Raw genomic sequence first — 14,062 nt, 5'->3', positions numbered from 1 at the left:
ATTTACATCCTAATGTTTGAGGACTTGGAGTCATAAACTGAAGAGCCAGAAGTAGATTCTAGCGACTTAAAATACTGTAGGAGTGATGTAAATATCAAAGTAGACAATTTGTTTTTTCCTCCAGTGGCTTTCTTGGCAGAAAATTGAAAAGAAAAAAAATGGCTACATGACTTAAGAAAACATTGTGGTGGCTGGTGATAATAACTTACATTTCTATAATGTGTTCCAGCTTACAGAAGGCCTTCCTATTATTATTTCATTGAATTCTCACAAGTCCCAGAGGTAGGTAAGACAATACTGCATTATGGCGAAGGAAACGCTGCTTCGACCACTTACCTACCATGTGGCTCATGTGGGTTATTTAAGCGCTGTAAGCTTATCTTCTTAAGTTTTAAAATGGGAGTCCAATCATTTAGTTTTTGGGTAATAACACCTTCTGTTTAGGATTTCCGTACAGATGCTTATGAGATGGTGCATGGACATTGCTGGCCACATACTAAGTCCTTAGCAAATGGGGACGGCTAGGGCGTTATTAGGTAGAATAACTCTTACTTCACAGATGAGGAAACTAAAAACGGCCATCACTGTGCCAAAGCTCACACCGTTCGTAACCACAGAACTGGAAAGCAGATCGAATTCTGCTGCCTCCAGCCCGAGTCCCCTTTCCGCAGCACCGTAGCCAAGACGTGTCCATCAGGAGGCATGTGTCATGCTGCTGCCAGCCAAACTCCGTCTGCCAACGAATGTCTTCCTCTGTTTCTCTGGTGCACTGATCTTTTCACTGTCCCTTCTTGTGTTCACAGAACATCATCAAAAAGGTGATTGGGCAGAAGTTTGTGTACAAGTTTGTGTCTTTCCCGGAGATACTGAAAATGGACCCTCATGCGGTGGAGATCAGCCGGGAGAGCCTTTTGCTGCAGGACAGCGAGTGCAAGGCCCCCGCCGAGGGCCGAGAGGCCCACAGACACGGCTTGTCGGCCCTCAAAAGCGCCAGCCGCAACGAATACATCCACTCAGGCCTGTACTCGTCCTTCACCATTAACTCCCTGCAGAACCCACCAGAATCCTTCAAGGCCATCAAGACAGAGAAGCTGGAGGAGCAGCCGGAAGACAGCCCTCCCGTGGAAGAAGTCAGGACTGTCATCAGGTTTGTGACTAATAAAAGCGACAAGCACGCCAGCAGGCCTGTGGTGCCCCTGCCCTCCACGTCTGAGGCCTTCCTGGCCTCGTCGGCCTCAGCCAAGGTCTCCTCTTTAATGTTGCCAAATGCCGCCAGCATTTCGTCCGCTTCACCCTCCTCGTCTCGGTCCCCATCCCTGTCCCCCAGCTCGCCCCTCCCTTCTGAACACAGAAGCCTCTTCCTGGAGGCCGCCTGCCATGACTCCGATTCCCTAGAGCCCTTGAACCTGTCATCGGGCTCCAAGACCAGGTCTCCATCTCTTCCCCCAAAGGCCAAAAAACCCAAAGGCTTGGAAATCTCCGCGCCCCCGCTGGTGCTCTCCGGCACCGACATCGGCTCCATCGCCCTCAACAGCCCAGCTCTCCCCTCGGGATCCCTCACCCCAGCCTTCTTCACCGCACAGGTAAGAGCCCGTCCCCATGCTGGGGCTGCGTCAGACTCGGTGGCAGAGTGGAAAGGAAGAAAGCAACCAAGGCAGCTTCCTTCGGCCCTTTAAAAGATCATCTTAGGGCCCATAGACCAAAGTCACGGTGTGAGTGTAAAGGGCAGTTACTTCTCCATCCCCAGACCAAGGTGTCCACAAGAGAAGAGGTTTGGGATATTGGTTACGGTGGGATGCTTCCCTGGTTTCTTGCTTTCAGTGGCTGAAGGTGATCATATTATGGAACATCACCCGGGCCTTCAAAGCAGATCCAAATAATATCTTCCTAGGGAAAGTCAAGCAGACCGAGTGACATTTCAGAAGGCATTTGGGCTTTATGAGATCTTTTTTTGTTTTGTTTTGTTTTTTAAGGGAGAGAAAGGAGGGTGGAGGAGCAGAGAGAGAGAATCTTAACCAGGCTCCACGCCCAGTGCAGAGCCCGACGTGGGGCTCGATCTCACAACCCTGAGATCATGACCTGAGCCGAAGTCAAGAGTCAGACACTTAGCTGACTGAGCTGTCCAGGCGCCCCTGAGCTTCATGAAATTTCTATGATGGGGTCCTCTCTGGGGGGGTGGGGCACCTGATAAGTAGCCATTTGCTTTCTGTTACTGAGAAGATAGATGTTAAGGGATGCTGCTGTTGTGTTCAACTGGGTGGATCTGCATTGTCCCAAACATCAGGGCCACACCAAGCAGTGAGGAAGAATCTTCAGCAAAAGCAGTGCTATTCTGAGAAAACCCATCATTAACTCCTCTACGAGAAGGCAGCCTTTTCCTTTAAATATCATATGCACATGCTCTTTCTTGTCCGGCTGGCGTTCGCAGGGCAAAGGCAGAGCCGGGGTTGGTAAAGTCTCTTTCGGCTTCCTCTGGAAAATTGGACACACTTTGGTGGCAGAGGTGAAGCACATTGGCCTTGGTGTCACAGACCAGATTTGGTTCCTGGCTACACTGCTGGGGAGCCCTGAGACGGTGGGCACTTGCTCTCTGCTGTTTCCACATCTGTGAAATGGATTATTGGGAGGACTGGATGGGATAACGGCCATGGTCCGAGAGAGCTATGGCTGGGAGGTATCCTCCCAGGACCGTGAGGCCGGTGGGAGCTCCCTCACCTGCCCCTGCTCTCGTTGCCATCACCGTCCCTGCCGTAGGCGTCAGAAGGGGCAGCCGTGTCACAGGGATTCATGTTTGCTGGTTGCTGGTCCAGACACTTTGCACGCACCACTCCAGTCATTCTTCGTGGCTGGCCCATGAAGTAGATACTCTTCTGTCCCATTTTTCCAGCTGAGGTAAATCAGGCACTGAGGTAAAGTAGCTCATCCAAGGTCACACAGCTAGCAGGTGGGAGGAGCAAATTTGAACCTGGTTATCCTGCTCCAGAATCCATGCTCTTAATAAAATGCTCTTGGTGTGCCCACTGGGAAAACCTCCAGTTGTCCCTGAGCGTAACCATCCGTGGAGTCTGCCAAATAGCGGAGAGCAGCTCTTGGCCACTCTCCTCTCCATGGCTTCTCCCAAACTGATTGTGTCCCAAGGATTTTGTGTCTGCCCCAGCTTGCCAGCTAGTGCTACTGAGCTGCCACCATGGAGGGGAGGGCTCAGGGCTCAGTTACTGGTCAGAATGAGCATATGTGCTATTGATCAGGCATTTTCTGATCAAACAAAACTGTCCAGGGACTAGGGGCTGCGGAGTGAGTGGCTCAGAAACAGCGGTTCCTCAAGTAGTTCAGAGAAGTAACTTGAGAAGAGGGCGGGGGCGGGGGTAGGCACGCTCTGAGTATCTCCTCCCCTGGCCTCCTTTGTGTTCACAGCTGTAAGGTTTACAAAGATCTCAAGCCAGACGGAGGCCAATTCAGATTTCCGTATCTGCTTTCTCTGTGAGCCTGCATCACCATCTCCGAACAGATGGCCAGTTCTGTTGTCTCAGGAAAGCTGCTCAGGCTGGCCCTGGGGTTTTGGATCTGGACACAGTGAATTTAGGGTGGCTCTGCCCAGTGGGACTGAGGAAGGTATGGCTGGGCAAGGGGAGGGGCGTACCTTGACATGAGGCAGGGATAGAATGCGGATGTGAACAAGGGGATGCTCAACTCAGGACTGGGAGACAGGAACTACTAGAACAGCCTAAAACAGGAGAGGGGAAGCAGTGGAAAGCCAGATGCTTTAAGAGAGGACTTGTGCCTTGGGCAGATGAGAGTGAATGGTCCTCAGCCAAGCTGCAAGAGTAGGACCTTGCTTGTGAGCTGGTGCCAGGGAGTCTAAGAAAGGGGGCCAGCGCTTCCTGAGGAGAGAGAGGGCAAGGGCAGGGGTCTATTGCCATGACAGGAGAGTAGATGTAAGGTCTCTGGCTCAGAGTGCCTTTGGACCAAGCCGAGGGGCTGGGGTGGCTACAAGGTAGTGTAGTGCTAAGTGGAGTCAGAGGAGTTAAGGGTTGCCTTTGGGAGATGGTGTAATCTCAGGACTTGAATTCCCTCACCTTCCAGCAGTGTCAGCTCTGTACCCAGTGCAGCCAAGGGTGGCCACAGGGAGGGAGAGAGCAGAGAAAGGGCAGGACTCAGGGGGGGATATTCATTCACCCAAGTGGTTTCTCTGAGATCGGACAGGATAGTCACACCTGTGTGGGCTTGACAATCCTCCAGCTCTTTAAGGTGGGCCTAGAAATCAATGTAGGATTTGGATTCTCAGAGATTTCGCTCCCCCAGGAGCCGCTTTGAGTGGCTCATAAACTAAGCCTTGAGGGCGCCTGGGTGGCTCAGTGGGTTAAGTCTCTGCCTTCAGCTCAGGTCATGATCTCAGGGTCCTGGGATCGAGCCTCGAATCTGGCTCTCTGCTCAGCGGGGAGCCTGCTCCCCCTCCCCACCCCCACCCCCCTCGCCTGCCTCTCTGCCTACTTGTGATCTGTCAAATAAATAAAATCTTAAAAAAAAAAAAAAAACTAAGCCTTGAGCCACGGTTCATCCTCAGGGGACAGTCTGAGGCAAGGTCACCTCCAGCAGCCCGTCTCATCCTAAAGAGTGAGCCCATTTCCCTGCAATCCCCCCAGAGGGCAGGAGCGAAAGCCTTCCCTTTACTTCCAGGTCAATTCTGGGGGTTTCCTCTCCTGAAGGAGACTTGGGGCTTTTCTCCCACAGGCAGCAGTGATGTCTCATTCTCACAGTTCACTGGTTTCCCTCCTACCTTAGCATTTTCGGCTGTAGAAATTACTTTCCTCAGTGGGATGTGCTGTGTGCAACGTGACACTGTTTGCATGTAAACATTTTGCTACCGGCGGGACTGTCCTATCAACTTTTCTTAACAGTTGGCTTTAGAAGAAATGAAAGATGTGCTCTAATAACTTGATACCCTGAAAATGAAGTTCCCAGGGATATAGTTTATCTCAAGAACTGTTTGTTTGTATTTTATCTTATCCCGAGAATAATTCCCAGTTATTTTCGGATAGAAATATGGCAGAAGGAAGGGTAGGATTAAGAGGGTCTTGGCGTGAACAGGGTCATGTGGTTACTTTTCCCTTCGAGGATCATATTAAACCACCCACCTTGCGTAGGCCCAAATTCAGATTTGAAATGTCATCGATGGTGTACATGAAAAAATGTTCATTGTTCTGCCACTCGCCCCAAACCATAATCTCCATTCCCATCGAAAATACTTATGGTGCATTTGCTGGGATCTATACAGTGCAGCTGAGATTACTCTTGATTTTTTAAGGATCCAAGATCACAAATATAGACAGACATGATGATCACCCAGACTCCCGTCAAGCACGGACTGCAAGGAACTGAGGGCAGAGAATACAAAAGCCAGCTGTGTACCGAGAAGTGATGTAGTTGGAGCTCAGCCAGAGGTCATATTGGACTGTTGGTAGAAAAGCAAGGATGTTATCTCTCATGGCATGAGCTATAGACATTGAGATGAGGGAGGAGCCAGGATGCAAAACCCTCATGATTCCTAGCCAGGTACCATGGAAGCCTAAAGAGTGCCAGTTAGAACTTCCAATTCTCTGTGTCTTCTGCACCTTGGTGTCCTCTGTCCCTCTTCCTTCCATTTGCCTCTTCTGTTCATTGTCTCCCTCCTCATCTCTTAGCAATGTAGTTAGTTCAGAATTAGCGGTTGGCGCATTGCTTTTCCCTTCATTCATGCCAAGGCCTCTGTTAATCTCATGTGTGATGTTTAAGATGCTGAACTTGGATATATGCGGGCATTGGGGCATGAACTCACCGTCAGAGTCTGAGCATGCATGCCCCAGGCTGTTTTATTAGCGGCAGCCTTGAATGGCACTAATTGAGTAGAGACAGCTGGCAGAGGACCAGAATGCGAGAACCTCCTTTCATTTACTGGTAGATGTAACAACTTTGGGCCAAAATCATCAGGTGGGAGTTTGGAGTAAAATGGATGTGTTCTCTGAGGAGCTCTGCCCTGGAATAGGCTCTCATCTTATTGTCTCCTAGGCCATTATCACAAGAGGATGAAAGTTTGTTTCTTCCCTTTATCCCACTCTCTTCAACACTTTTCCAGCTTAGCGTCCAGCTTTCTCTATACTGACCCTACTGGGGAGAGGTTGTCCTTTTGGAAGCTCTTTGCAGTGAACGATGTTGCTGGTAGAGTTCTGCATGACTGATGTTCCAGCTGAAGTTTCTTCCTTCCCTAGGCTCTGACTGCCCAAGATAAAGGAACTGTGGTAGAGCCCTCCCACTTTCCACCTTGGCGCCTCTCTCATCTCTATCTGTTGCCATCATGGTCCCACTGCCTGCTCTCCAGCTCTGCTCCTACTCCTTTTTCCCCTCCTACCACTGACAACACCTACTTTAGACTCTTAAGGAGTTCTGGTCCCCCTTTCCTTAAGATCAGCAGAGTCAGTGCTATGCAGACTTATGTGTGATTGAACTTCTCTTTTAAAGTCTTCAAAATTGATGTTTTTATTGAATTTGGGCAACTCCAGGAGTCTCCAGAAGTAGTTACCTTATTTGGTTGAGGATTTGTTTTTAACCCCAGAATGGCACTGTCACGGATTCTGTTGGTGTCCATGAGAGACTAAGATTTGTGATGTTTGTTGGTACAACAGAATGTTAAATGGACACCCTGATTTCCTCTCCTTTATTTTCTAAAGCCCGAAAGACTTACGAAAGTCTTGGTACCTCAAATTATCAAATCAAATAATCTGCAAATAGTTCTTGTTGGGAGATAACCAGTAAACACCTACCATTTGCTAGTGACTGGGGTGTACGGAGGCGAGCAAGACAGACAGTTCCTGCTCTCTTGAGCGTATAGCTTGCTGTCCAATAGGTGAAGAATATGGGGCAATATAACTTAGGGTGATGTGAAATGACAGATATCTCTGAAAACTGGCTGAACTTTTAGACTTGTTTTGATAGGAAATTACCAGCTTGCTGGGGTCTTAACTTGAGAGATACAATAATTCCTTTTAGAGTCTTTCAGCAAATAATTATCAAGCATTATTTGCAGATCACTGAAAGGATACCAGAAGTACATACAGTGCCTATTTTTAAGACCTTCTAACCTAGCCAAGACAAGGCATACAGATTGACGACAGCATGTGGCAAGAGTCAGATACACAGTGCAGAGAAGCACCATTAGGAACAGAAGAGGGAAAGATCATTTAGTTCAATTCAGCATATAGGAACTGAGCACCTATCACGTGTAGGTGTTGTGCTTGGAGCTGGGGATACGAACGTCAGTTAGATAATCTGATTGTAAATAGCTCATAACTTGCCTTAAATGGTTTAATATAATGTCCCAAATCAGTACAAAAGAAATACTAAGGAAGAAGGTATTAATGCTGCTGAGGATGGGGAAGAATGTTGACAGGGTTTCATGGGAGACGTGTTCACACTTGAGCAGGGTGTTGAAGGATCGGTAGCAGTCATCTGGCACATAAGGTGAGGAAGACATTGTAGGCAGAGGAGCAGCCAAGCCATAAAGAGGTGAACTAGCTTACTGTGTAGGGGCAGTACAGTAGTTTAATAAGGGATGGAGGGATAAATTCCAAAGGTGAAGGACGCAGTGGGAAATGGGGCACGAGTGACATAGAGTTGTGTTCTAGAAGTCATCCTGATGACGTAGATTGGGGTGGGGTGAGGCTGGACCCAGTTAGGATACCATGATAATATTCCAGATGAAAGACAAGGAGGATCTAGATCTAAGGCTGTGACCTTGGGATGGGGCCACAGGAGACAGATCTGAGAGAGACATAAGGAATTGTCCATAGGATTTGGTGACTAATCAGGTGTGAAGGTTGTAGGGTAGAGCCAGGAATGGACTATGAGGAGCATGGGAGGAAGAATCAGCTCATGGTGAAAGGTTGGTTACAAGTTCATTTTGGGCTGAGAAGCCTGTAGGACATAAAGGAGCAAACATCCAGCTACAGCTGGAGCTGAGGAGTTTGGGCCTGGAGATTTTAGGGAGTCACCAACATGTAAGGGGTGCTTAAAATCATAGAAATGGATGAGATCACCCATGGAATGGGTCTAGCATGGGGAAGTGTGGGTTACGTAGTCAGGGAAGTTCTGGAACAAGTGCTGAAGAACTAGTGGGTTGGAATTCTTTGTGTTCAGGACACATCAAGCCAAGTAGGAGGGTTCATCTAGAGAAATTAAGGAGCCTATGAAACTAGGTTATGGGGGAATGTAGAATTGTGGCTAAGGCATTTTTTCCCCCTGAAACTGGAAGAATTTCAAAAAGCATCTTAGGGTGACTGATTTGGTGGTGGTGCTCAGAATAGATAGAAAGAGGGACCAGAGGTACAGGGGCTGGTTTAGGAGGCATTTACTGAATGCCATCTCTAAGCTTATAGGGCCTTGAATGCAGCAGGAATGGAAATGGGGGACAAAAATCAGAGTTCAAAGAAGGATCCACAGGTCGTCCCCAGAGGTTGTAGCAAGTAGGAGATCATTTTGCATCTCAGTGATGAGGATGCTGGATTGTAGACAGGGCTGTAAGTCCACGGATCATGTCTTGTTTTATCATTGTATCTCTAGCACCTGATACATTATCACGCACTCTGTATTTCTTGAGTGGATAAATGGCTGGTATTTTTTTTTTTTTTTAAAGATTTTATTTATTTATTTGTCAGAGAGAGAGAGGGAGAGAGAACAAACACAGGCAGACAGAGTGGCAGGCAGAGGGAGAAGCAGGCTCCCCACAGAACAAGGAGCCCGATGCGGGACTCGATCCCAGGACGCTGGACTCACGACCTGAGCCGAAGGCAGCGGCTTAACCAACTGAGCCACCCAGGCGTCCCAATGGCTGGTATTGTTGATAGAAATGGAGGAGTCCTAAGAAACACTAGACTTGGAAAGAATGTGAGGTGTTTAGTTTGAACATGGGCATTCCATTGGACATGTCCAACAGGTCACATGTGAGAGGATGTACCTAGAGCTATAGATCGCTTCAGCTCATCAAGTATTTAGAAACCAGGTGCTATAGGAATAAAGATAAGCATCCTACCTTAAAGGCTACAGAAAGAAGTATAAGAAGAATATGCAAATTACTATAATATGACACAGAAATTGTTAAGAGAAAAAGGGGTTATAAAGTGTTACAAAGATTCAGGAAAAAGACAACTTTCACCTGATGGAGGGAAAAGCAGAAAAGTCTCCTTTGAGGAGGTGGAGTTTTCAGGGGCAGAGGGAGGCAGGGGTAGGAAAGAGGAAGAGGTCTGAGGGCCTGGTCCAGGCAGAGGGCCATGAACCAGGGCACAAAGGTGGGGGATGTCTGGGTAATGCCAGCTCACCAGGTTTAGCTTGAATGTGCAGGCTTTGTAGGAGACTGTATTATGTGGAAGAAGAACTGAGTTGAGGATGAAAACAAGATCCTGCTTAGATGGTCTTTCCCCTTGAACATCAATGCCCTTTGCCTCAGGTCCTAGGGCATCTCCTTCCCTGAAGCTGGTGGGATCAGGAACTCCCTGTTTGCCATTCAAAAGAGCCCATTTGCTAAAGTATTTTTTGGTGAAGGAAGAGGAAGCATGCGTTTTGCTGTGGCTTCTTTCTTTAGTGTCTAGCCCTCAGGCCCAGCCCACCTTGATTCCAGGAGCTTGTGGAAAAAGGCTCTAAAAACTCGCACTGTATTGGAAATTACCCAGGGTGAGCATTAATAGGAACATTCCTTAAAAGAGTAACCAAATAATTTTTTCTTTACAGCCACAGGATCTTCAGGGAGAAGAGGGGTCGGGGTGGGGAGAAGAGCGAATGAAGTCATTTCACAATATTTATTTGCATATGTTATAAAAGATATTCCAAAAGATTAAACATGGGAAACAGAAGACTACTATATTCTGAGTACGTCCTGTATCCCTTTGAAACAGATGTGCAAACATCTCACATCCAGACCTGGGTACACATTTTAGACTAAAATAAAACTTCATGTATTGCTCAAAGGATTAAAATGGAGTGGATGTGTATTTATGGCCATGAATAAGAGAAAGGTAGGTTTTGTAGTCTAGAAGACTTACCGTCTCTTAAGAGCTTTGGGACCTTCATTGGTAGGTAAACTGGAGGCCCTGAACACACTAGTTTTTGAATGTTAACGTGGCATAACGTGGCTGGATTTTCGTTCCAGAGTAACAAGCAAATGTTAGTTCTCAGATGACCTGAGTTTCTGGACTTGAGCCTAATATGACTGAGAGGAGCCTTGAAGGTACTGGCTGACTTGACTGGTTTCAGAACCCTGAGTACTTTCATAGACACATTGAGAACTTTTCCCATGAACAGATGAAATTCATTGAATAAGTATGTTGGGTACACTTGTGATCAACACTTCTGAGCATTTGTTATGTGCCAGGCACATATTAAGAGCTTTACGTACACCATCTTATTTCATTTTCCCAGCAGTCGTTAAGGTAGGCATTTTTTCCTCCCCATTTTATAGATTTGGAAACCAAGGCATAGAGTGGTTACCTAGGTGGTAAGTAGTGGTTCTGAGGTTGGAACCCTGGCAGAGCCCATGCTGAAGCGTTCAGTCTTAATCACCAGACCAGATGGCCCGGCATATTTGTAAAACTGCCTTGGATTAGAAGTGGGAAGCTTATCTAAAACATGTATTTATTCTAGTAACCTCATAGGTTATTCCATGTGTAGGAAATGCTGTGGAACCGAAGACTCAACATGGTATAAATTAGTTTACCTTCCAGCAGTGTCACAGTTTGAGAACCTTTGGATGTTTGTCTCTGCGGAACAGAACAGACCTTTCGACTTAGGTTTATGCCAGATATTCTTGATAATTAACGAAGCTGCTGGGGCCAATTCTAGGAAAAAATAACACTTTAGCATCTAGAGTGATGTAATCGGCAATGCTGGCGCCTTTGCTGTGGTGCTTCTTACACAGAGCACCTTATTGACATCACAAAACCACTGAGGGGCTCCTTCTAGTTAGCAAAGGTGCAAAACCACCATGGGCCAGGGAGTTTGCCTCAGCTGAGAATAAAAGCCATGCAGACATACCAGCTGGGGCGAGTTGTTTCTTCTGTCCTCCAGCTCGCTTGTAGGCCAGGACTCCTGCTGTGTGTGTGCAAGCAAATGCAGTCCTTGGCACTCTCCTGGGAAACCCAGAGTTTTGGCTTTACACCCAATCTAACAAGAAAGAATTTTTTTCCTCCTCCAAACCATTGCCAGGGAGATGAATTCTCATCAGCCTCATATCCGGAGTGGAATCTTTGGAAAACCCAGTTCAGAATTTTTGCAGAAGCTGCTACAGGGTATTTTAACAACAGGTCCTAAAATCTTAAAGGGCCATTGATGCCCATGAAAGTGAAGCTCGAGAGGCCCTTTAAAATGTGTGTAATGGATGTCCACTGTAGGAAAATAAGAAAATATAGATTAAAAAAAAAAAAAAAAGGCTCCTTCATGGAATCCCATTTTGTACACTAAATCATCTTTAATGTGGGAAGGGAAATAAATTGAAGGAACCATCTGGATGAATACTGCTATAAACTTGAGTTTTACAGTGTTCAGAGTGTTTAGGGAAGGTAACTTGTCCATACTTTGCTCCTTTATAAAATTGCTAATACCATCAGAACTGAAGAAAATTAAACTGTGCGCAGCCTTGCAGAAAGTACATAGTTGTCAGATTTTCCTAAGATGGGAGGGCTTGTTTCTTGGTTCGTGGCTAGTGTACCTAGCCGCACTGCTGATTATGGCCAGAATTAGGTGATACCTTTATCAAAACCTGTGTATGTGTTTTCTTTCCCAGACACCAAATGGATTGCTTCTGACCCCGAGTCCACTGCTATCCAGCATACATTTCTGGAGCAGCCTTAGTCCAGTTGCTCCACTGAGTCCCGCCCGGTTGCAAGGACCAAACACGCTTTTCCAGGTGAGCATTTAGAAATGAATGTTTAAACAACCGGCTTCTAAAGGGTGTGTTTCCCAATAAATACTGTAAAGGTAACAGAGTTCTAGCCTACCTTTGGATAAAATGTTAAGTTTCCACGGGGAGTTAATGGTGCTGTCAAACCCAGCCTTCAGAGGCAGAGATTTTCATCGAGGCAGAAATGGCGTATTCATGTCAGATATCGCAGATGGAACCATTAATTCTGAAAGGGTTTGGATATCTTCATTGACTATGAAAACTGGAAATTTATCAAGGAAAAGGGACAACTTTAAAAAATGAAGCAATGTACTCACACCATTTGAATTGAGAAACAAAAACAGTGAAGAATGTCACTATACTGTAATAGAAGAGTTAGCTGTATGATTCTATGAATCATCGTCAAGTTCTCCTTGTTCCGTAACAAGAAAGGAGCATCCAGGGCATTTGGTTAAAAACAGTCTTAGCTGCTTTATCTTGCACAACTCCTGTTACTGGGTAGGTGCATTTATTATTCATTCCCACACTAGAATCTTGCAGTAGCATTACTTGCGATTGTGTGGTAATCAGTATTTCTCCCTTGAGACTCAAAGACCAAGTTCCTCACAGATAAAGATGTTACTAAGAGAATAGAAAGGGTCCTAGGGACAGGAGTGAAGCGAAACTGGGGTAAGTGAAAACCCCCTCTAACTCTAGCCTGTTTCATCCACCCTGAATCCCATGCCTGCCTGCGCTCCCCCCCCTCCGCCTCCCCAGTTTGGCTCACCCAAGCTAGATGTAGTTCTTTTGTTCCTGTTGCATCTAGCACCAACCACTTTGTATTACAATGGCCTAGTCACCTGGCAATCTCCCCCATTAGACTGTGGGCCCTCAAGAGGCCAGAACTGCATCTTGTTTCTTGTTTACAGCGGCACCTGCCCCCCCCCACCCCGCCACCCCGTGTCTGGCCACATTGCTTGGCACACAAATGATGCTCAGTAATTATCACTGACTAAATGAGTGGATACCTAAGAATTCACCAAGGAATTGGGCATGTGGCTGGCTCAGTTGGTAGAGAACGTGACTCTTGATCATAGGGTTGTGAGTTTGAACCCCACGTTTGGTGTAGAGGTTACTTTGGAAAAAAACAAGGGGCGCCTGGGTGGCTCAGTAGGTTAAAGCCTCTGCCTTCGGCTCAGGTCATGATCTCAGGGTCCTGGGATTGAGCCCCACATCAGGCTCTCTGCTCAGCAGGGAGCCTGCTTCCTCCTCTCTCTCTGCCTGCCTCTCTGCCTACTTATGATCTCTTGTCTGATAAATATATAAAATCTTTAAAAAAAACAAAAAAAAAACAAAAGAAAAAGTTAAGAAATATTTAAGAAACTGAGTGTTAAAAAGATCAGATCTCTGTGCATTTTTGAGCACGGGTCATTTTGCTTATCAAGGTTAGTACTGATCCCCTCTGTGCCAGGAGCTATACATGCTGGGATTTAGGGTCTCAGAAGAAGGTGGAGCTAAAGAGGTTTTGATTGCTATCTTGCTTCTCTGGTTTCCTAGTAAGGTTGAGGTAGGGTTGTCAGGATGTGACTGTATATCCCTAGGTAATCAGGTTTCTCTTTTGGCCCATCTTCTCATCACAAGAAAATTGAGCTATGGTCATACACAGCCAACATGTTGATTTTTAGCCCTTTTAACTCCAGCAGAGAAACAAGAACTAGAAGCAGTGAGCTAATGTAGTACTAGGAAAAGTTTTAGGTTAGTAAACTTTTGGTGGAGAACTGAAAGACCTTATTTCCTCAAAATATTCAGAATGGAGCAGCAGTATTCTAGTATTAGAGCTCCTAAGGAGAGCCAAAGGAAGGAGTTGTTTGGTGCCATGTGTATGGTAAGTTCCAAGGGTACATGGACTGCAATCTTACTTTAGTCCTACAATCCATGAAAGCCTCCATAGGGTTCATTAGATATTTGTGAATAATGAATGGAATCTCACTTCCATCCTTACTGAGAATTCTGCCACCTGATTGGTACAGGGCTTGGTGATCTCCCAAGGAAGCCAGGGAGAACTTTTGTTTGGGAGTTCTTTGGGATCCTTTGCCCTGGATACTAAACCTTTCCCAGCCCATCATCACTCCTCACAGTAACAGTGGTTCATATCCATAGGGT

General features: G+C 46.5%; 1 protein-coding gene across 1 annotated transcript in view; it reads left to right on the top strand.

Moving 5' to 3' along the window:
• Positions 1-14,062, top strand: part of LOC111142052 (ELK3, ETS transcription factor) — a 67,843-nt gene that overhangs the window by 46,504 nt on the left and 7,277 nt on the right. The window contains exons 3-4 of the mRNA XM_022494991.1: positions 804-1,583; positions 11,804-11,926. Of these exons, the coding sequence (XP_022350699.1) occupies positions 804-1,583; positions 11,804-11,926 (903 nt within the window). The remainder of the gene's footprint in view (positions 1-803; positions 1,584-11,803; positions 11,927-14,062) is intronic.

Source organism: Enhydra lutris, unplaced genomic scaffold (assembly GCF_002288905.1).
Source record: "Enhydra lutris kenyoni isolate GAN:26980312 unplaced genomic scaffold, ASM228890v2 scaffoldscaffold7, whole genome shotgun sequence".
NCBI lineage: Eukaryota > Metazoa > Chordata > Mammalia > Carnivora > Mustelidae > Enhydra > Enhydra lutris.
The sequence above is the reverse complement of the archived record's forward strand: the minus strand, read 5'-3'. Positions and strand labels throughout refer to the sequence as shown.